This window comes from Propithecus coquereli, unplaced genomic scaffold, assembly GCF_000956105.1.
Source record: "Propithecus coquereli isolate 6110/MARCELLA unplaced genomic scaffold, Pcoq_1.0 Scaffold911, whole genome shotgun sequence".
Taxonomy (NCBI): domain Eukaryota; kingdom Metazoa; phylum Chordata; class Mammalia; order Primates; family Indriidae; genus Propithecus; species Propithecus coquereli.
Window position 1 is genome coordinate 216,742 of NW_012155408.1, and position 21,265 is coordinate 238,006.

At 63.6% G+C, this 21,265-nt stretch overlaps 1 protein-coding gene across 1 annotated transcript in view; it reads right to left on the minus strand.

Annotated features, from left to right (window-relative positions):
- JAKMIP3 (Janus kinase and microtubule interacting protein 3) overlaps positions 1–17,978 on the minus strand; it is a 27,522-nt gene extending 9,544 nt beyond the window's left edge. Inside the window, exons 1-14 of the mRNA XM_012664813.1 lie at positions 17,763–17,978; positions 16,316–16,435; positions 15,482–15,628; positions 15,023–15,154; positions 13,769–13,804; positions 13,010–13,069; positions 10,997–11,125; positions 9,771–9,899; positions 7,226–7,309; positions 6,032–6,094; positions 4,884–4,982; positions 3,597–3,695; positions 3,459–3,512; positions 82–147 (exon numbers count right to left, since the gene is read on the minus strand). Of these exons, the coding sequence (XP_012520267.1) occupies positions 82–147; positions 3,459–3,512; positions 3,597–3,695; positions 4,884–4,982; positions 6,032–6,094; positions 7,226–7,309; positions 9,771–9,899; positions 10,997–11,125; positions 13,010–13,069; positions 13,769–13,804; positions 15,023–15,154; positions 15,482–15,628; positions 16,316–16,435; positions 17,763–17,978 (1,434 nt within the window). The remainder of the gene's footprint in view (positions 1–81; positions 148–3,458; positions 3,513–3,596; positions 3,696–4,883; positions 4,983–6,031; positions 6,095–7,225; positions 7,310–9,770; positions 9,900–10,996; positions 11,126–13,009; positions 13,070–13,768; positions 13,805–15,022; positions 15,155–15,481; positions 15,629–16,315; positions 16,436–17,762) is intronic.
- Positions 17,979–21,265: the final 3,287 nt, after the last annotated feature.

Below are 21,265 nucleotides of genomic sequence, written 5' to 3' on the forward strand. Positions count from 1 at the left end.
GCAACCCCATCTCTAAGCTGAGCAGGGCAGGAGACCCCAGGAGCCCCGCCCTCTCCCAAGCGTCCACACAGCCGCTGTTACCTTTTCGGCCAAGGTCAGGACTGTCCTGGCTTGTATGACAATCACTTGCTCCTCATTGGTCAGGTTCTGCACCCAGAAGCAGAACACGGGGACAGTGAGAGGCCGTGCCCGGGCTGGGTCAGGGGCTGGATGGCGGATGCACAGTGGAGCTGACGGGAGGGGCTGGGGCCTCAGCTAGCAGACGCTGTGACGGGCACCCCGGGTCCCTGACACCCTCGACTCTCGGCCTCGTTCCCTTGGGTGCTGTCCACTTCCCCTCTCTTTGGCGCGGCACCGGCTGAGGCAGAGTGGCGGCTTGGCACAGGTGCGTGGCGACTGCATCCCCACGACAGATGCTGCCCTACCGTCTCTGTCCCCGCTTTGTTTAAAGCCAGTACTCTGCACGCACAGCCACGAATTACTACAACTCCGCTTGTGAGTGGTGGAGGGAAGATCGAGTGTACGTGGCTGTGAAATGGGTCTAATCCCGGGTGGTTTTTGCCTTTTTTCTGCACGTTTCATTCATGCTTCATCCCAAGAGGCCCACTGGGTGGTCCTTCCAGGCAGGGCAAGCCTGGCTTTGGGGCCAGAGGAGGACCCTGACAGGGCGTGGGCACTTCCCACGCTCAGCCCCGACTCCACCTGCCTCAGGCCAGGACTGTGTGGGCCCAACTTGTGGGACGGCCAGGGGCGGGGGTGAGGAGCAGGGTCACTGCAGGGGAGGGGCGCTCATCCACCCTGAGAATGTCCCTGACTCAGGACCAGGTCACGCAGAAAGCCCTGCCCTGTGGTCTCCGCCTAGAGCGAGGCCCCAAGGGCAGGCGTCTCTTGCAGGCCCCCCACGCCAGAGTCCGCAGCAGGGTCTCCCGCGGGCAGGTGCTGACCAGCTGCTGCAGGCAGAGGCGGCCTCTGCCCTCTTCCCGCTCCCAGGGCAGGCGGGGTGGCCACTGCCTTCCCCCAGGGCACTGGAGTAGGGGAGGGTAAGGAGGTGGCTCCAGGGTGACTGGGGGACCTACCCAGACGTCCCTCCCACTGGCAGCCTGGCACTCTGACTCCCTCTGGGTGGTGGCCTTGTCCTGATGCCCCGGCCTTGGCAAAGTGCCGTCTGCTCCCCCCTCATGGCCCTGCTCTTCCTTCCCCAGGTGTCCCGTCCCCTCTGCAGCCCAGGTGCAGTGGCAGAGAGAGCCGCTGCCTGCCAGGGAGAGTGGGCACCTGCTGTGCACCCCCAGCCTCTCCACTCTCCTCTCCTGGTCCTGGCTCCTGAGGAAACTGAGGCAGGCAGGAGAAGCTCTGGGGCTTAGGTGTCCACATGGCCAGACTGGAGGAGGATCTGGGGACAGCAGCCACAGCACTAGCATGCCCTGGCTGTGAAGGTGATGGTCATCTGCTTCCTCACAAGCTGGGACACTTTGTGCTTCAGGCGGGGACACGCGAGCTCAGCCTCCATGGAGCACAGCTGGCTCATGACATGCACGTGACGTTTGCTCAACAGCTGCACAGTCAGACCTGAAGGGACGCCCCTCGGCCCATGAGCAGGAGCTGCCAAGAGCATCCACGGGGTCTCCTGAGTGTGAAACCTCCAGTCCCAACCTTCGCTGTCCCTGTCCTCAGTGAAGAATGACCTCAGAGGCAGCATGATGGCTCCAGGGAAGTCACACTCAGTGGCACCCTCAGGGGGACAGCTACAGGGCTGGGGAGGAGCCCCAAAACAGGGCTGGCAGAGCTGAGTGCCCCTGACTCTACCACTCCATTGCTGTGTGACCCTGGGCAGGTGCCTTTGGGGCCTCAGTTTCTCTAGCTGTGAATCAGAGGGTGGCCCAGTAAGGTTCCCTAGAACCTATGATGGGGCTGATGCCCAGGCTGGACTCCAGTGCAAGTCACGCCAATAGCCAACCTTGCTGGGGGGTAGTGCTTCTGCTACCTACAGCTCCGGCGGAACTCCTAGGTCTCGCCACAGCCAGGAGAGCCTCTCTGCTGAAAGCATCTCCCTGCTCTGCTCTAGGTGGTGGGCAGGCAAGGGAGGGAGGGATCCTGTCGACACAGGGCCCTCCCTGCACAGAGTGGGTAGAAGAGGTCAATGACTGTGAGATGATGGAGGGACGGAGGATTGAAGATGGATGGATGGATGGAGAATGGATGGATCAATCAATGGATGAAGGGTGGATGGACTATGGAAGATGCATGGAGGATCAAGGATGGATGGAGGATGGCTGGATGGATGGAGGATGGATGGATGGAGGATGGATGGATGGATGGATGGAGGATGGATGGATGGAGGATGGATGGATGGAGGATGGATGGATGGATGGAGGATGGATGGATGGAGGATGGATGGATGGATGGATGAAGGATGGATGGATGGAGGATGGATGGATGGATGGATGGAGGATGGATGGATGGATGGAGAATGGATGGATCAATCAATGAATGAAGGGTGGACGGACTATGGAAGATGCATGGAGGATCAAGGATGGATGGAGGATGGCTGGATGGATGGAGGATGGATGGATGGAGGATGGATGGATGGATGGAGGATGGATGGAGGATGGAGGATGGATGGATGGATGGAAAATGGATGGACAGATCGATGGATGAAGGGTGGATGGACTATGGAAGATGCATGGAAGATCGAGGATGATTGGAGGATGGCTGGATGGATGGATGGAGGATGGATGGAGGATGGCTGGATGGATGGAGGATGGATGGAGGATGGAGAATGGATGAATGGAGGATGGATGGATGGATGGAAAATGGATGGACAGATCGATGGATGAAGGGTGGATGGACTATGGAAGATGCATGGAGGATCGAGGATGATTGGAGGATGGCTGGATGGATGGAGGATGGAGAATGGATGGATGGAGGATGGATGGATGGAGAATGGATGGATGGAGGGTGGGATTAAGAGGTGAAGTTACTTGCCTATTTAGCAATTAATATTCTTTTGAGGACTTTGCCACAGAAATTAGAACTCTGCCCCAAATGAGATTTAGGAGTTATCTATGGACTCTGCTTCTTCCCCAAAACCAAGGAAGGAGGAACCCCTAGCATCTTGGTGTGTCTAAGAGCAACAGCCCCATCCCCAGTGAGGGTACGGAAGAGCAGAAAGATAGAAATTCCAGGGACTAGGACCACGTGACTGGAGGTGTCACTGGCTGGAGGAGTCGGGTGTACGCAGCAGAGGCCCTGATGGGCACAGGAACGATAGGAGAAAGGAGTGGGCATCTCCCATGCCCCAGGGGTCCCGCTGCAGGCGGGCCTCGGCCCTGGGGAGGGCCCTGGGCAGGGGCCCCGGGCAGGACGGGTGGGGCCTGCAGGGCTGGGGGCCGAGGGCAGGCAGGGTGGCGGGCGTGGGCGTGAGGAGGCATGCACAAGTCAGGAGAGCAACATACACTTACGGCGTTATCCCCCAGGATGTCCAGCTTCTTCATCAGCTCCGGGACCAGGATGTCCTAGGGGCGAGGAGAGGGACAGGTGGAAGGTGAGTGGCCGCAGGGGTGCGGTGGGGCAGCGGGGTGGGGCGGGGCGGGGCTCACCGTCACGCCTTCAGCCTCGCAGTACGCCTGGAGGGGGCTCTTCCCGTCCACGAAGGGCGTGTGGTGGAAGTTGATGGCGGGTGACTTCCTCTCCCTCTCCTAGGACAGAGCAGAAGGCTGGGCTCAGTGGGCTGTTCCCTTCCCGTCCCCTCCCTCCGAGGGGGCTGTGCTGGGGCCCGAGGACACCGGCCAAGCTCACCGAACAAGGAGTCAACACAATTGTTTCTGCCCCCCCCGGGCCAGCTGTGCGGGGCAGAACCCTCATCAGACGTGCTCCAAGAAAAGCCCAGTGGACTCACTGGCCCCAGCCAGGCTGTGGGTTCCGGCTCCATCCCACCTGGCCGCGTGGCCCTGGTGGTCCCCAACCCAAGGCCACTTGCTCATCCACCAGCGACTCCCAGGGGCTGTTGGGAGGCTCGAGGGGAGGCTGCAGGCCGAGTGTCAACCACAGGCCTGGCCAGCGCAAGCCCCTTGGGGACATGGGCTGGTGGTTCTGCCACGTTCCTCACAGCAGGACCATGTGCAGGAGCCCAAGAGGCCCAGGGGACGGTCACCCACATGGAGTGGCCAGGAGGACTCCGGGGCAGATCCGTCTGGGCTCTGAGTCGGGTCCAGCCATTGAACCGGGATGGTGGCCCTGGCGCTGTGTGGGGTGGCCAGGGGGGCGGCACCTGCAGGGCCACTTCCTCCTGGCCTGGCAGTGGGAGGTGAGTGCAGTGACAAGGCCACCCACACCCGGCCCGATCTCCCCCGCAGAAACCTTGCCCACCCTCCCAGCCATGCAGGTCACAGCAGAGGGTCTAGGGCGAGGGGCGGCAAGGCCCAGCCAGAGGGTCCCTGGTCACCGCGTGGCACCCACTGCCCCCCACTCCGGGGCTTCTGTGAGCAAGAAACGAGCATCTGCCGGGCTGATGGCTGAGGTTGGGCATTGTCCCTGCTGCGAGTTGTCACCAGATGCAGCTGCCGCAGCCACAGGGACAAGCTGAGGACACTGCCCTGGTATCTCGGGCCCCACAGGTCTGGATGTGACACCAGCGTTGTCATTTATCCTGCTTTTGTTGGCCCTTCACGGCACGGAGCTCTGCGGCTTGCATCCCTGGGTGGCAACGCCTTGCCCGGCTGGCCCAGTCCATCGAGGGATGTGCGGGTCCAACCTGGCCTCTTGGGTCCGTGTCCCAAGACCCTTGCGGGTTGGGAGGCCCGAGGACAGGAGCCCCCGTCACAGCGCACGGCGGCGCCGGCCCTGAGCTGGAGCACCCTGGCACCACCGCTCCCGGCAGCAGGTACCTCGAGCTCCAGGATCCTGAACTCCAGCAGCTCGTTCTGGTCTCTTCCGTCCTGCACCTCGTGTCTCAGCCGAGCCTCCTCGGTCTCCATCTGTCGGATCTGTGGGAGAGACGCTGGTCGCGGCGAGGAGTCCTGCCTTCTCACCGGAGGGCGCAGGGGTTGACTCCGGACATCTGGACGGCTGCTGGCCCCAGCGCTGGCCCTGTCACATGTGGCCCTGAACCCCTACTCCAGCCTGAGTGCGTCTGGGTCCATCTCGGTGAGGCTGGGTGACCCCCCCCCTTGGTTAAGCAGGGCTGAGGCTGGACAGGGAGGGCTGGGCGCAGGGCGCAGGGAGCCCGGGGAGGTGGCGCTGAGGCTGCCAGTCTGAGCAGGGCCGGGCGGGGGGCGGTGTTGAGGACGACGGTCTCCGAGCCACTCCCTGGTGCCCCTTGGAGCCCAGGCTGTGCCCCATGGAAGGGCCGGGGGCCACCGCTGCCTGGCTGCCTTCCAGAATTTACCTGGTTAGTTAAGGAACTGTTTAAACTGAACCAACAAGTGAACCTGATGTGGGAGTCCCCCCTTCCAAGGGGTGGGGTGGCACGGCTGCCGCTGCACCAGGGCAGGCATCTGCCAGGAGCAGATGGCTGTGTCCGCCCCACCCCCGAACTGAACTCGGGGGACTGAGGGGCCTGCGCTGATGCTCTGGGCTGGGAGAGACAAACTCGGGGCATTGGCATCCTCTGCGTGAGCCGAGGCGGTGGGCAGCGGGGTCCTGCGGCCCCCTCATATGACACCGCACAGCTGGGCTGCTGTGGAGCCCACGGGACCAGGACCGGGACCCCACACCCGCCGTGGCCAGAGAAAAGCACAGGCTCTAAGTGTGCACATGAGGGACTGTGTGTGCACACAAGCGTGCGTGTGTTTAGTGTGCAGAGAGCATTTGAACACGCGTGCCTTTAGGTGTGCGTGCCTTTCAGTGCACGACTCCCTGGTTTAGGAGACGGGCCGTGTCCACAGGACACACGCGGGCTCACCGCGTCAGGACGTCTCGTCTCCAGGAGCCGGGGGGCGACTGAGGGGCTCCCATGGGAGTGGGCAGCGCGGACAGGGCCCTGTGCCTGCGCACCCCCAAACCCCCACACCCCCCGAGCGCGGAGCAGGCCTACCTTTTCCACGAGTTCCTGATTTCTCCGATACAGCGCTTGCTTCTCCTCGATCCACTTCATGTCCTTGAAAACAGAGTTGAAACAGAGATAAACACAGCTGCGGCAAACCGTGACGCCAACACTTAGACCGTGACACGGCGGGACACGAGGGGCCCCACGCCAGCCCGTGAAGCCACCACCTAGTGACAGTTCAAGTCGCGCAGACGACGCAAACCTATGACTCCTCCGTCTTCTCACAGGTCCTTGGGGGCCGCCCTGCCTCAGGAGAACCCTCGAGGACACCGCAGGCCGCCACACGGCCGCACGCAGGCCCGCGGCCCCAGGCCAGGTGCCCAGAGGCACACGTGGACGTCACGGTGCAGGGGACCCTGGCCCAGAGCCACTGAGACCGCGACTCAGCGGCAGAGCAAGAGTCTGGACAGGTGGGGGACACTTCCCTCAGGGCGGGCTTCCGTCCACGTCACACCCAGTCCTGCGGGTGGGCGTCGGGCTCTGCGCTCTACTGCGCAGCCTGTGTGGACGCCGCGCTGGCTGCACCTGAGATCCGTCTCGGGAGGCGTCCCGTGTCCTCGGCACATTCTTGCACCAAAAGGCCTCACATCCATCCCCCACTGGCAGCATTTTTGAGTATAAAGCGTCAGGAGGAAACTCAGTTTCTTCAGAAACTGGACTTCATCAGAAATTTCTCCTCCCCAAAGTCATCTGTGGAATCCTGAGCAGGTTTAAAGGTGTCACTTCCGCAAATGAAGAGAGTGGTGTCCTTCTCCTCCTCCTCCTGCGTCCCAGCCACCGGCCACGCTTCTCCGGACACACAGACGGCAGCATCCGTGAGACGACTAGAGCATCGGAGGCGCCTCAGGGATCTCACCCTCGACATCTGGGGACAGGGCCTTCCGGTCCTCGGGGCTGCGCACGGCGCAGGGTGGTGCCATGCCTGCAGCCCGTATGTGCAGTGGCCCAGGGGGTGGTCACGGATGCCATGGCACTGAATTCTGGGACGGAGGCAACGTGGCACGTCTGTGGCTCATGTCATCCTCTTGTCTGTCCGCCCAGCAGTTAGCACCAAGGACGGCCGCGGGCCGGGCTCCGATGCCCTCCCACCTCGAGGACACCCTCCAGCCCAGCAGGTCGGGAGAGGCCGCTCAGGCCGCCCCACGGGGACCAGGCCCCTCCCGCCCACGGTCACGGGCTCACCTGCCCCTGCTCCGCCAGGGCCTTCTCCAGGTCCTCGATGCGCGTCTGCGCCCGCTGCACTTCTGCGTGGAGCTGCTCACGCGTCTGTAGGACGGGAGGAAAGATACGTCAAACTTTCCCTACGAGCCAGGTGCGGACGGACGGCGCATCTCGCAGACGGCGGAGGACTCTGCCTGCCTCCCTGAGAGGCAGCCATTTGCTCCCTTGGGAGAAAGAGGCGCTTTCCAAGAAGGGGAGCTCTAAGGCTTGCTCGAAGCAAGTGATCTCACCTAAAGTGTGAGGGAAACTCTGCAGGTGAATTCTGGGAGCTCCCCAGGGGAAATCCTTGCTTGCAGGAGGAAACAGAGGGAGGACCGAGCCCTGGCTGGGGCTGTGCTGCCGTCTCCTTGGGTGATGCCGGCGCACACAGAGGGGCTCTCGGAAAGGCACTGCCACCGGCGTGGGAGGCCCCCAGCCCCGGGCTCAGCCCCGCCCCGCACCTCGTGCCCCTTAACCTGCTGCCCAGAGCCCACCCCTGGCTCGGAGGATGAGCTCCGCGCTTCAGAAGTCGGCACCCGGGTTGGGAACGCCCCCCCAAGGGGGGCCGAAGGGGCCCCCCCGAACTAAATTGCCCCGGGGGGGGCCAAAGGCCCGGCCGCCCCCGCCCCCCTCGGGGACACAGAGGGAGCAGTGTGGGGGTGGGAGCCTCTGGGGGCCACTGGGCACAGGGTCCGAGGGCATTTGGCGGTACCCACCGAGCTCCGGGTCCCTGATGCGCCCCATCCGCAGATCGTGGCTCCCACCCCCACACCGGGCCTGCTCCCCTCGCCTCTGTCGTCCCCTAAAGGGTCAGGGAAGGCTGAGCAGAGGGGGTTCCAGCCAGTGCCAGCCCTGCGCTGCCAGGCGGGGAGACAGGGCCCTGGAGACCGTGGCTGCCCACAGCCCTGGACCCTGTAAGGGGCCACGTCTGCATCGTCAGTGGCCTCTCGTGCCCCCTCCACGGCCCCTTCCTTATTCCTGGGCCGCCGACGGGCGCAGCAAGGGCACCATTTCCAATTTCAGCACCGTCAGGCTGCCGGGGTCCTGCGTAGTCTACTTTCCTCATTTGTCTTTTCTGTGATTTCCAATTTTTAAAATAATCATATGGTACTTTTGTGCATCAAATTTTTCTCTAATTCTAAATGTCAATTAAAAATTTTTTAAAATGCAGTTTGGACCTTTTCACTCTCTAAGCAAAGTCTTAGAAGTTCTTTGTTTCCATGCGGCCTTCGATCAAAAGTTTCTCTGTCATGCGATGGTGAAAAGGGAAACCGAGGCTTCCTCCAGCTCCCAAACGAGGCGGGCGGGGAGCAGGAGGACGAGGCCCTGCGCCGGCTCAGGCCGGTCACGCCCGCCACGCCCAGGCCCCTGGGTCTGACGAAGACCTGAACAGAAACTTTGACTTTTTCTTTCTCCGAGAGCTGTACAAAAATTAAGTCAAGAAATTCAAACGGGAAATGTTTAAAGTCCCCTGTTCAGCAGATGAATCTCGTTTCCAAGCCAGAGGAGGGAAAGTCGCCTCCATGGACAGGTGCCCGCCAGGAAGGGCTGGGGGGCACAGCGGGGTTCGCCTTTCTTCTCACTCTCACGACAGGTGCCCAGAAAGGCAGGGGGGACCCGGCCAAGTCCCCAGGGCAGTAGAGGGGACAGAGGGTGAGGCCTAGTGGCTCCCCCGGGCGGCCAGGATGGATGTCTGGGGTGTCTGCGACACTGCCCCTCACCCCAGAGGCCCCTCCTCCACCCAGCCCAAGTGGCAGATGGTGCCCCTGGCCCTGCAGGGTGGATGCGGGGAGCAGGCCCGACCGGGACCCTAGGCCCCACGGCCACCTGCTCAGGAGAGTCTCACCCGTGGGGGACGCGCCCGTCTCCCTGTGAGGTGCGCCAGCCACGGAGCCCGCGGCAGGAGGTGGGCCAGCCCGGGACCCCTCACCCAGGGTGCTCCCCACGTGGCCTATTGCCTGCGCTGCCCCCACAGCCAGCATGGGGCGCCCACCAGCCGCACCAGCCGCATATTTGGGCATTTCCGATGCCAACGCCAGGGCGGGCCTGAGAAGCAGGGACAGGAGGGGACGCCGCTGCTCTGGCTGAGGATAAAGGCCGGGGCAGGTTTGAGCTCAACAGTTGCTGGGTGAATAATGATCTCAGCAAGTTTCGAGAACAGCTCAAATGCCCCGGCCCTCGCCCCCCTGCGCTCCCAGCCCCAGGCTACCTGAGAGCACCACAGGCAGGTGGCAGGAAGGTGACTTCCCCAGGTGCCGCAGGACCCACGCCGCCACCACGGCCCGGGGCTCTCCGGGGCCCCCACGCTCCCCTACCCGGCACCGCTCGCCCTCCCCCCGCCCAGCGGGACCCCAGCCCTGGGTCCCAGACATGGGTCTGTGCCCTCAGTGAGCGTCACGGGTCCTAAGTCACGGCAGGAGACAAGGGCCCGGCCCGCGGGGTGACGGCGCAGGTGTCCCTGCAGGGCCACGGGGCACGCGGGGTGACGGGCGCAGCCGGAGCGTCGTGGAGTGGAAGTCAGTTAGACCTTAACTTCTCGCTCTGCGTCCAGCGTCCCTCCGACCTGCTCCTGCAGCAAGGCATAGGCGCGCTGCAGCGCCTGGTACTCCATGGTCAGCTGCCGGAACCGCAGCTCCGTCTCCTCCTTGGCCGTGCCCTGGAGAGGCGCAGGACGGCACAGGCAGAGACAGCGTCAGCGCGGGCCACGCGCCGCACACCTCCCCGGACCGCGGGGCACCCGGGCTCCCCACGTTCCCCAGCGGGTCTGTCTGTCAGCGTGAGGAGCCCGTCGCCACCTCGCAGGGAGGGCGGCTGCCCAGGGACCCAGTGACATCTGGACAGAGGTTTCCCTGGGGACATGAGTCCCGGGGTGCAGGCCGGGCCGGCCCCTGCCTGCCAGCCTGGCTGCCCCACCCACACCCTCCACTGCCGGCCGGCCCCACACGCGGCCCTGCTGAAGCGCGTCCGGGCAAGAGAGCCGGGCCGTGCGCGAGGGGTGAGGATTCCCGGGCAGCACCGCTCCTCCCAGGCCCGTCCTCCCAGGCCGGCGCCTGCAGACTCAGCCCTGGCTGGGGTGACACCTGCAGCCGGGGAGAAGGCAGCTGGAGGGGGCTCTGCTGCTGCCTTCGCAGGGCCCCAGGGCACCCAGGGTGGGGAGGGCGGGCAGTGCCCAGGCTACACCGAGCCTGGAAACCCGACCCAGCCGGTTCCCTGCCCCGCCCAACGCCCCAAGGCCATGGTACATCTTGGATCTCCAGGTAGGGCTGCAACCACCGAGTGGCCCCTGGGCATCAGCTGGGGGAGGCCCAATCCCTGGCCTTGACTGTGGGCCTGGTCAGGGACCCGCACCCCTGGTCCCACAGCCACGGGGCTGGGCCACGCCGTGGCTTCTGGCCCTGGGGCTGAGACGGCGGCCTGGACGGGAGGGTGGCCTTGGTTCTGGAAGAAGGGGCTGTGTCTCTGTCACAAAGAAAGCTCCCACTAGACGTCTCTGTTGCCCTGATTGCTCTGGGCCTTGGGACTGATCTCCGGTGGGAGCCCCGGACCCCTCTGCAGAGGGCGCGGCTCAATGGCGGGAGGGAGCATGGCGGGCCCTGGGTGGGAGCCGGGGCAGCCGCACCCCTAGCGACGCAGAGGGCAGGAGCCGGACGCACACAACCGGACCCCACCTGGCCTCAGTATCCCCGAGGGCTGGTCCTGCCAGGAGCCCGCTGGCCGGCAAGCGGGGACCTGCCGAGGGAAGACCCAAGTTACCTCGTCCAAGTCATCGTCAGGGGTGCACGGGGTCTGGTCCGTCCGGTCCGTTTGGTAAGAGACAGAAGAACCGTCGGATTCCAGGGATGCTTCCTCGTCGTAACCGAAAAAGGTCTCCACGATGACCGGCTTGTGGCCAAAACGCAGCGTTAGTGCAAACCCAGGCCCAGGCGGCACCCCCCACCCGGCCCTGTCCCGCCTCCTCTTCCTGGAGCCCTGCCTGGGGGCCCAGCCACGAAGTGACGCCCACCGCACGGCCCCACCCTGCCCCGGCCCCATCTCCGTCCCAAGGGGGCGGCGGGGAGCAGGCCGGGGCCTGCGGACAGGAGGGCCCTGGGTTCGACCCTCATGGTGGGGGACAAATGCTTTCGTGGGGACGAGGTCTCTGCAGTTCCGAGCGCGGCGGCGCTCAGCGGTCGCCACCGGTGCCCAGCGGGACGCACGGAGCGGACAGCGCACGGGCCCCGAGGCAGGGTCTCGTCTCCAGTAAAGCATTCCTGTTGTAATTTTGAAAATGTCAGTCTTGACAGATCGGAATGAGAGCAAAGCCACAGATGAGTCCTGTACCAGCCGGTCTGCGAGGGCCTGCCTTTGGCGACCCTGGTCCACCCCTCGCCCCTGCCTCCACGAACCTCATGTTTCCTCTCTTAGGTTTAGAAATGTCACAAAATCCAAAATCCTGCCACCTCCTCTCAGTCACACTCAAGGTCCCCTTCCTTTCTCAGCCCCCGGGTCTCCCTGCTGGTTCCTCTGCCGGAACCTTCCAGCAAAAATCCTCCCTGGGGCCCCCAGACCAACCTGGACCCCACAGACAAGCCTCTGGCCCCTCTGCTGTGTGCGCCTCCCCAGACACCCGCGTCCCGCCGCGGCCGGCCTCGCAGGGCTCTGCCACCTCGCCTGGGGCAGCTTCCCCTGTTCCCAGCTTCTCCCCGACTCCTCACGGAACCTTCCAGACTTGGGCAAATGCACGAGCACAAACTGGAGGTTCTTTTATTAAACGCCCAGTCCGCTGCCGGCCCCTCGGTCTCTGATCATCACACCCCGACCAGGGCAGCGGCCCGGCCTCCTGGTCACCACGTCCCGTCAGCCTCCCTCTGGACGCCCGCCGCTCCCTCTGCCTCCTGGGCCCTTGCCCGGCTCCCCACAGCAGCCTCAGTTTCTCCTCCAGGCACACCCTGCCGAGGCCGCTCGGGCCTGCGGCGTTCACAGACGGGCCCGGCCTGTCCCGCCCTGGCTCCCAGCCTCTCTGTTTGACGTGCCTCCCCCGGTCCCGGCAGCGCCTGGGCAGCCATGAGCAGGACACACACGCCGCGGACCCCCCACCCCTCCTGCCTCCGCCCCTCCAGGTAACTTCTAAATGCCCTGAGATGGCCCTCGGGAGCGCGAGCGCCCAGCCATTGTGACTAAGGAACGTCTGGAAGCCGTCAGCGACCATCGCTGACTGTGTGAAAACAAAACAACACACACGTTTCGCACAAAGCGGGAGGTAAGTCTGGTCCTTTGGGACATTCTCCAAAAGCTCCCTTAATAAAAATGACAAGTTCATCAAAAAGGACCGTACAGAAATTATCCCAGGTCTTCAGATTTCCTGGGGGCATGGCTGGCCCCGGGGGCCGTGGTGCAGCGGCCGGGGACAGTGAATGGCGGGGCGGCCCGCATGGCGCAGCAGACTGAGCCCAGCACTGCGCGTCTGCAGACGTGGGGGCTCAGCCTCGCAGGGGGCGGTGGGAGACCAGCCCCCAGGGCCGGCCCTCCACCCCCCACCACCGACGCCAGCACTGCTGTTGGTATCGTTATTAGGAATTCCCAGCTTCTCTCGGAAACGTAAAAGAAATGTGGTTGGATTTCTAAATTTAAAATTACAAGCGGAATGTTTTCTTTGGATCCTATTTTGGTTGTTTCACAGTAACAACTTTTAGAAATAATAAAAATGATCTCCTTTCCATCTCCAAAGGAGGAGATCTGCTCCCGGGAAGTGGGTTTTCGCGGCGCGCGCTGACACACACTCTTTACCTTGGGGAGTTTCGCCATTTTCTTTCTTTGCTTCCGGTATCTTAAAAGCTTATCCCGCTCCTGCGGAAACCAGGGGAGAGAGTTTTTTGCTTCAAAACCACGGCTCAGTGTTTCCGTGTCATCACGTGGACTGACACAGGACATGGATTCGGGCTACATGGAACAGAGGCCTTCCCTCAGGGTCCTGCTCTGGCAGCCTGCGGACCCCCCCACCCCCCTGTCAGGGCCCATGTGGCTCTGGGCCGTCAGCCGTCCCCAGGTCCCCTTCCGCATGCGCTAGGAGGCAGGTGACCGGAGGGCACAGGCGGGAATGGGCAGCTCAAGGGGGGCCAGTGGCCCAGGCCCCTCCGCGCCCTGCAGGACGGCGCCGGCCCCTGTGTGGAGGCCGACGCCCTCCCACGCGTAAGGAGGCCAGTGACCTGCTTCTCTCCAGGGAAGCTGCGCTGTGTTTCCCGGCCATGGGAGTGACCCAGCCAGGCCGACGCTGCCTGTCCGTGCCGCCCCCGGGAGAAGCCCGGGCGGAGGGAGTTCCCGGGGCGGGCGGCTGCCTGGCCGGGCCTCAACTACGACGCAGAGGGAGGCCGGGCGTTCTCGGGCCCCAGTGCAAAGCCCTGGTCAGGCAGCGCCGTGATGGCAGCCAGTCTACCCTAACGCGGTTCTGTCTACACAAGGCGCCGTCAGCACGGAACAGGGCCCGCGGGCAACTGCCCTGGGAAACAGGAGCCTCGCACACGCGGGGAGACACAGACCGGTACTTACTAACACGCTCTTCACGTAGCCGGCGGTTTCAAGGGTCTAGGAAAAGAAAACAGCACGTCATGGAACCGCTGCCGCAGGCTTAAGACCCCCGGAGGGGCCCCCGAACCTTTGCCGTGTCCTAACCGCCACCCGCACCCTCCTGGCAGCCTCCGCCTCCCTCGGCCGCTGCCCGGGGGGCCCTGCTCTGGGTGGACGGGCGCATCCCTCGCTCGGCAGCAGGAGAAAGGGGCCTTTTGGAAACAGAAATCGTGAGCGTTTGCGATTGGCCGAGGCCTTGCCCCGTTCCTGCTATTTCCCTCGTGAACTCTCGGTGTCGCCGAGATGGGCAGTCACTGCGTAACCGGACGAGAAACAAGCGCAGATCTCAGCGCGCAGCCCGTGGCGGGCAGGGGGTCCCTCTGTGTCCCATCTCACGGTTCTGTGGAGGCGGCTTCAGTCACTGGAGACAGGTCAGCGCCTCCCAGCTGCGTGCGCTGGTGACACAGAGGGACTCTGCCGTCCCTTCCAGAGGACGCAGAATGGCCGAGGGCAGTGCGTTCTGAGACGACCTCACTGCGTCACCAGTCGCGATCCCAGCACGATGCGGAAGGTGCCCCAAACGGAGATAACTGAGGGACAGTTTCAGGAAGGACTATTTGCAAAACCGTGTTGGGTGCAGGGGCCACGGGGTGGCCCTGGGGTGGGCTGGAGGGTGCCCCAAAAGACGTGCCCACGGCCTGCTCCCCAGACCTGTGAATGTGACTCGATTGGAAACAGCGTGTTTGCAGGCACAGCTGAGCAAGGACCCGGAGCCCACCTGGTTGGGCCTCAACCCAGGACTGGTTGCTACGAACGACACAAGAGGACGAAGCCGTGACGTGGCCGACGGCCCCAGAGTCTGCGAGGTGGCAGAGAGGATCCTCCCCGGGAGCCTCTAGGGGGAGCGCAGCCCTGCCACAGCCACGGTTTTGGACTAGTGGCCCCCAGAGCTGTGAGAGGATAAACCGCCATTGTCCTGAGCCCCCCCCCGCCCCGTGTGTGCTGATTTGCTACGGCAGCCCAAGGAGCGAGCACGGACAGCACCTCTGGGGCCTGGGCAGCCAGAGGGACGTGATTCGGAGATCCAGGGAGAGGCTAGTGCAGGGAGGGCCGCCTCGAGCAGCAGCGGCACGGGGGACCCAGCCCGAGTGGCCCCACAAACGCCAGCCCACCCTCCCCATCTCCTGCCTGGCTCCCGGGAGCCAGGGGCGGGCGGGCGTACAGCCCACCGGTTACCTTAGAAAGCTCGTCTATGAGGTTTTGCTGCTCGACGATCTGAAGTTTCAGGAAATCAACTTCTCTTTCGTCTTGACTTTGATCGAGGTCGTTTAAGGAGCTGGGTCTCCGTATGATCCCGGCCCTCTGTCTCTGCAACACGGAGCGGACCATGTCTCAAGGCGGGGAGGGCAGCGCCTGACTGCGTGTGGGGAGCTGGGGTCTTCCCCTCCTCCTGCATGAGCCAAGCAGGTGGCTGCCCCACGGCTGCAAGGCCGGGGCCCCCTGCCCAGCCTCAGAGCCCCAGGGGAAACTGAGGGCTCTCGGGCTCCTCTCCCACCAAGCGCGTGAGACCAGACGCCCGCGGGAAAGGCCTGGGCTGCGGCCCAGGAGCTGCCATCTTGCGGCATCACACACAGAGACGCAGAGGGGACGGCCACCCCCTGCCGCTGGCCGCCCGGCCCCCGCCCGGCCCCTTACCATCTCTATGTTCTCCTGGGTGACAAACTTTAACTTGTTTTCCATCCGACGCAAAGTGTGGGACAAATCTTCATTTTTCCGAGTAAGGCGTTTGTTTTTATCCAGCAACGGCTTATACTGACTCTCGGCCTCTCTTAATCGCTTTAACTGCGAGACAAAATCGATCGTACGACCTGACGCTTTCAAGTACCAGAGAACCGACAGCTCTCCACACAGAGTCAGCACCCCGCCCGGAGCTCCGGCCGCCGCAACGTGGTTACCGACCCGCTATTTGGAAGGAGGCAACTTCAGTCCCTGCTGCCTGGTGGCGTCCGCCCGCCTGGCACCCAGGTGACCCCGCGCTCAGGCTGGGCTGCGCGTCGCCAGGGGCCATGCCGGGTCCCATCCGCAGACAGGAGAAGCTGAACACAGCAGCCTGGGGCCCGCGCGCCACGTGCCAAGGAGAGCCGCAGTCAAATCGCCGGCGCACTGGGCCATTCTCAACACCCTGAGCCGCTCACGCCCTCCAGGAGCTCAAAATCCCAGGGGTTATAAGGACTGACGGTGTTGGCCCCACCCAAGGGCCGTGTCCTCACCCATCCCGGATGCCGTGCAGAATGGGGACACTTTCCCCAGCCGCAGAGAGCAGGGATCTGCCAACCAGCACTGGAGGGCCGCATCTGGCTGCCCACCACCTGTTCTGCTAATAAAGCTTTACTGGAACACAGCCAAGAGCCCAGACGCAAGGCTGGCCCTGTAACCACCCCTCCTCCCTTCCACAGGAACTCGGGAAGTGGAGGCCCCACCCCCTCCGCAGCCATAAACTCGGAGGATCCAAGAGCCACCCACACTCACCAGCTCATTCCTCTCCTCCGACAGCAGGGCGTTGCGGTCTTCCAGCTTGCGGATGATCGCGCTCAGCTCCGCGATTTTAAGTTGGAAGCGCCGGGCATCCTTTTCATCCAACTGCTGTTCCTAAAACAAGAATCAACTGCAAATAACCGTTCCTAGACACAGGCGGGGAAAACCCTCGCAAATCCCAACACGCTAAGGAAACAAACACGCGGCGTCACCATGGCCTTGGCTTCCAACGGCCGCCAGGGGAGGCAGCCCTGCCCCAACCCTCGGCCACTGCAAACTGCGCGGTGGGGACGGAACCAAGGGAGCAGAAATGTCTGGGTATGCAAATGCGGGGGGCCGGGGCGTGCAAATGCGGGGACCGCGCGTGTGGGCCACGCCGGGGGACACGCAGCCGCCGTGCTCTCCGGGGGCTGCTGCAGAGCTGCACCTGCGGGAAGGGTCTGCCCCGCCCGGCGGGGGCCGATTTTCTGGGATCGTGACGTGAGCACAGGAGGAGATACTTGGAGACTGTGAAAGGCTGGTTTCCCAAGGGTGCTCCTCGGACTGAGCTGCTAACGGGTCACGTTTGGAACCACTGGGACGTCAGTCAGAAATCAGTGACAACAGTTAATCTAGTTTCGAAATTTCTCTGGAGTTAATGGGATCGTCGATCAAGCACCAGAGCAGGAGGGGCTGGTTGTAATCCAGTTAAGCCATTTATAATTAGATTATAAAATGTTTTCTATTTTTGAAATGTCACTGTCCTAGGCCTGGCTCAGCTCAAATAGAGTTTTATCCTCAAAGCAAAGACACAGGTGTCCAGGGAGGCCCTGGATGAGACTCGAGTTCCTCATTCAACAGGTGCAGGAGAGGCCAGGGGCCCAGAGACCCCGCAGGACCACAGGGGTCCGTGGCAGGTGGGTCCCCAGGAAGTGCCAGAGCCACCGCGGAGAACCTGGATGAGGCAAGGATGGAAGCCACGGCCATGCGGAAGCCACGGCCATGCAGACGCCACGCCGCCACGAGCAGCCCGGCAGGCGCGGGGAGCGGTGCAGCCACACAAAAGCGGGTGGGAGGGTGACTGGTGACGTGAGTGCCGGGAGCCTCCACGCGAGAGGCCCGGCCAGGGATGGGACAGACGGCCTTGCCCGCGTGCGGGACGGAAGCAGCACGAGCTGAGGGCAGCCCCCTCTGCCGCCAGCCAGGGGCTGGGCGGGTCCCTCCGCAACCTGGGGGCCCGCGGGAGGGTGATGAGGCCGGTGCTCACGCCGTGTTGGCGGGAAGGAAGGGGACGCATCTGCCAGCGCTCAGAGGGTCGGGGCCGGGCTGGAGGGCACCCAAGGCCGGCGCTGGCTCAGCCTGGGCTCTGGCCCCCAGGGTGCTGCCTGCACAGGGCCGTGCAGCCACGTGGCCCCATCTGCCTGTGGGTCTGGGGGCCGGGGGGGCCTGGGGAGGTGCTTACAGGGCTTCCCGAGTGGTCTGAGGCGTCTCCTGCACCGCCTGCATGAGGAAGTTCCCGTCTGGGGCTGCCGGGGTGCCGGTCGGCCTCTCTGACCTGGGACAGCTGCTCATCTAGAGCCTCCATTTGGAGCTGCAGTCTCTGAGCGTGCCCGGCTTGAACCCCTAACTCTCTCTCCAGCACGAAGACTGCTCTGTCTTTAAACTTTATCTCCTCCATCTACAAGGAGAACAGAACACAGTCACACAGGCGCAGGTCTGCGGTCACCATGGAAACAGGCAGAGTGGCGGCCCTCACGGCGCAGCCCCCCAGTGTCTTGGGCTCTGAGACCAGAAGCAAAAGCAGAGCGTTGCGCACCGAGAGCCGGCAGCCCCACTGCCAGCTGAGGCACCTTCCTGAGGGGGCCCCCGGGGCCTGTGTGCCCCTCCCCGCGCCGTCCCGCTGGGGCTCCCAGCGTGCAGGGGCTGCATGTCCCGCAGAGCCGGGAGAAGCTGTACGGAGTCACCCACACCTGCCAGCAGGAGGGCGGTGCAGGGGGCCACGGAATAGGAGCCCGGCCTCCAAGCCCATGTAGCCCCTTCCCTGGCTGGGCCTGCTCACTGGGAGGGCCGGGCAGGTGGGGCCCCCCTGTCATCTAGGTTTGGCCACAGGGCTGGCCTGCTGTATGGCTGTTTCCAGGCAAGCCAGGCCTTCGGGGTGAGGTAGGGTTTCCCGGACAAGCAGACCAGACGGCGGTGCCAGGGTGCCCAGGTTTGACTGCCCAGGCTATCTGCTCACCGGCCAGGCTGGTGGCCATGAGGGTGGGTGGCCTTCCCACCTCCCTACCGTGCAGCCCTTTGCGCTCAGTCCACTAACAGCAGCTTCAGGAGCCCTTCCGGGTCACAGCTGCTGCCTGCCTCATCCCAGCTGCCGCAGGGACGCGAGACCAGGAGGCGGGCGCTGCACCCAGACCCGACGGAGCGGCCCAAAGTCCAAATGACAGACTTGGGCGCTCGGGCGGCGTCACTGACAGCCGCAAGTTTACAAGAAGACGAGGTCGTCAGGGATTCGGGGTGAACAGCTCGGCACGAAACACTTTTCAGCAACAGAGCAGAACAGGTATCTTGCCGCTTTACGTGCTGTTTAAAGATAAAACGAGCTAAGAAACTGAAGTTAGCTTGGAAGCAAAGACGGAGCTGCCTGATTAGCCCAGATCGTGGACTTCGGGCCACACAGGAGGCCGAGCTGAACAAGAAATCCTTAACCGCTAAACTGCCGTTTACTCGAGCACAGGGATGCTGGAAGAGGCAACACAGTCGGTTAGTGAGAACAAAGGCGAATGAACATAAAACACGAATGAGCGGCCGGCTCAGCACTCACACTCCCCGCACTTTCCTCTCATCGGGAAACAAGAAATCAAGAGCCGCGACCCAAGGACCCCACCTCCGGAGCCACCTGGCTGGGAGCAGGGTCCGACCTCGCGGCAGGGCCCCCCCGTGTTGTTAGGTGACGTGCCCGAGCGCCACCGCATGGACCACCCGGCAAGAATGCAGGGAGCTGCGGTCACCCGGGCCAGGGGACCCATGTAAGTACAGATCGGACAGTGTCCCAGAAAGTGCCTCCTAAAGCCACCAGCCCCGTGCACACAGGGTCTCTGTTAGGCTGGGAACGCTGAGATCTCCCAGCCACCCCCAGGGAAACGCTCGTCGACCGCACTCACGGGGGGCCGTCTTGAACGCAGCGACACACCCAAACCTGGGTAGCAGGGTGGGAGTGATTCCAGGCCCGGCCAGGCCACACACACCGCGGCAGGCAGCGTAGGATTTGGGGAGTCCTGCAACCCCGCAGACACCGCACCCCCTGTGGCTCCTTGCTGCGAAGCGGATCCAGCATGTGTCTGGTGGCATCACTGCAGCCTCGAGGCTATGACATGCTGGTCCCAGTGCCCCCCGCCAGGGCTGGGGGGTATGGGGGGCTAGGCCCCACCCACACCCTCACTGATGCTGGGTGACCGGCGCTCTCCTCCAAGCACAGGGCTTCACGGCATGTGGCCCTGGACGGCTCCGCGCCACAGCCACCTGGGGTTAGTGATGGTCCCCTGTCAACAGGCGGAGCCCTCAGCCCCCCAGATGCACAGAACTAGCACCCCAGGGTGGATCCGGGAACCTGCGTTTCGCAGGCACCCAGCTGGCTGTGGAGCTGACATGATCCTGGTGCTGTCCCCCAGGGCGGAGGGTGCCTGCGCGTGTGTCCTGCGACACCCATGATGTGCCTTCCTCACACAGGGTCCTCACCAACCCCCGTGCGGTCACTGCAGCTGCTCCCACCTAGGCTGGCCACACCTGGGGGTCATAGACCAGGCCTCGGCCTGGGGCATCGGCACCCCACAGCAGCTGTCCCTGGAAGAGGACCAGTGTCCTGGTCCGGAAAAGTCTCCCGAATCAGTTCCGTGGAGCCAGGACTCCTCCCCAAAGCTGGGCCTTGGAGTGAACCCCACATCTATGACAGGTGTCTTGATAGCACCTCTGTCTTCTTCCAGAGGGATCTGCCTTTCAGGGGACCCCTCCCTTCTTCTAAGCTCCTAGTTCCTATAAATGCACCTCACGGGTCAGAGACGGCTGCACCCACCAGTGGACACGCAGGGGATGAGGAACAGCCTGGTGTGTTTGCCCACAGGAGGGGCCCTGGCGGGGCCTCCCAAGTTGACGAGAGAGGGAAGGACGCGAGCACCCAGCACTCAGGGTGGAGCACGGTGGGGGCGGGAGAGGACACCAGGGGGGTGCAGAGCCCACGCGACTCAAGGCCACACCGGGAAGCAGAGACCTGCGGAGGGCTGCGTGGCTTCAGGCCGGGTCTGAGAGTGAGCGTGAAGAGGACAGATAACATTTTAGGCCAAGGAGTGAGCCGGAGCCCAGAGACACAGCAGGACTCGCTGCGAGCTTGAGAGCTCACTCCTGGGAGTTGCACCACAGGCGGGGTGCCCAGGCCCCCAGACGAGGTGGAAGAGCTGGCATTAGACTTGCAGTTCTGCAGGAAACACCTTCAACACCGAACAAAGTGCGCAGAGCAAGGGCAGCAGGCTCGGACGGGAGCACGAGGGCATCTTCCCGACTTCCGTCCTGGGAAACAGGGACCAGGCAGACAGCAGAGCTCTCCTTTTAGCAGGAACAAGATCGGAATCTGGCTGCTGGGATCTGGGGAGCAGGGGACTGGAGGGGGAACTGGCAGAAAAGGAACCCTGGAAATCTGACCTGGTCAACTCCTAAGGTGCGTGCGGGCAACTCCCAGCGGCCTCACAGAAAACGGTTTCCGAGGGTCTGGGGGCAAGCGGGAGCGTGAGTGGTTCCCAGTGCTGGGGAGACACGGCGATGCGAGCCCAGACAGGAACCCTGCGAGTGCCCTTGGCGATCAGTCGCGGCCCCGCGAAGGCGGCACGCTAGAGCCAGGACGTCCCGCAGTGAGAGCTTCACACTGAGAGGCAGCAACTGCAACAGGCCCGTCCTACGCAGCCCGAAACCAAACCTCAG